General features: G+C 62.8%; 1 protein-coding gene across 1 annotated transcript in view; it reads left to right on the top strand.

The window, feature by feature from the left end:
- The window catches only part of CPNE5 (copine V), a 105,023-nt gene that overhangs the window by 100,055 nt on the left and 3,650 nt on the right, over positions 1-1,318 (top strand). The window contains exons 17-18 of the mRNA XM_010848669.1: positions 172-299; positions 543-645. Coding sequence (XP_010846971.1) covers positions 172-299; positions 543-645 — 231 coding nt within the window. The remainder of the gene's footprint in view (positions 1-171; positions 300-542; positions 646-1,318) is intronic.

Raw genomic sequence — 1,318 nt, 5'->3', positions numbered from 1 at the left:
ACCCTCTCCCCAGCCCCCACCCCTGAGCCCCCACCAGAGAAGAGTCTAGGAGGGCCCAGGCCTACAGGCCTCCTCCATCCTGGCCCAGCCTCCCCGCCAGACCACCCCTCTGCCCTCCTTCCCACCCCTCCTTCCTTCCTGGGCTCAGCTCCCCACCCGCTGTGCTCCCAGAATGGCAACCAGGAGAACCCCTCGTGCTGCGGCATCGATGGCATCCTAGAGGCCTACCACCACAGTCTGCGCACGGTGCAGCTCTACGGCCCCACCAACTTCGCCCCCGTGGTCACCCATGTGGCCAGGTGAGCACGGGGTCACTGGACAGCCCTCCCCGCAGCTCGCAAGGGGCTTCCTTCCCTCCCCATCCTTTCAGGAAGGCGGGAGGGCGTGTCTCTTCCCACTGATTTACTTTTGGGGGTGCCCTGACCCTAAAAAGATCCCCTTTCCACCAAAGAGCTGTCATACCAGTGTTCAGGGTCCTTGTGTAGGGGGACGGCGTGCCCAGCGTCCCAGCAGACAGACCGCTACCCCCTGCCGTGCCCCAGGAACGCGGCCGCAGTGCAGGACGGCTCCCAGTACTCGGTGCTGCTCATCATCACAGATGGGGTCATCTCGGACATGGCGCAGACCAAGGAGGCGATCGTCAACGTGAGCGGGGCGTGGGGACAGGGGGTGGGGAAGTGCCTCCTTTGGGGAGACCTGTGGGGCATGGCCTCTCTTCTCCCTGCCCTCTTCGGGACCACTCCTGGTTTCTCGCTGTAGAGCCTGGAGGGCCAACAGCAGGGTTTGGGGGGCAGAGGGGGTCCGGCTGATGAAGGATCCGACTGGCAAACTCTGTACCTACCTCTTCATCACACTGGGTGGTCCACTCCCTCCAGACTCCTATGGCTCTCTCGTTAACCCACCTCTGGGGCTGCTGCCCCAGACCCCAGCCCGGCTTGGCCAGGTAGAAGAGATGGGAGGTCCCAAGAGGTGGAGACGGGGTGGTCTCCCTGCACAGGGGCTCTGGCCACAGCTGGCCCTCCCTTCAGGCCCACGTAAAAGCTGTCCCACATGACGGAGGTCCAGAGACAGAGGAGAGGACGGGGTGTCTTGCAGAAGCAGACCTGTGACCCGCCTCCCCTCTGCCTCCCTCCTTCTCGATTCCCACTTCCTCTCTGGTGTCCCCACCTCCGTTCCCTTTGGTCTATGCCCTCTTTCCCGCCTCCTTCTTTTTCTGTGTTTCTCTGTGTGTCTCCATCCTCCACTTCTCCAATTCTTCCCTGACCACCTTCCTTTCTTCTGTGGCCCACCCCTTCCCTTCCCTACCCACAATCTCCCT

Source organism: Bison bison, unplaced genomic scaffold (genome assembly GCF_000754665.1).
Source record: "Bison bison bison isolate TAMUID 2011002044 unplaced genomic scaffold, Bison_UMD1.0 scf7180017864270, whole genome shotgun sequence".
In the NCBI taxonomy this organism is placed as follows: Eukaryota; Metazoa; Chordata; class Mammalia; order Artiodactyla; family Bovidae; genus Bison; species Bison bison.
The sequence above is the reverse complement of the archived record's forward strand: the minus strand, read 5'-3'. Positions and strand labels throughout refer to the sequence as shown.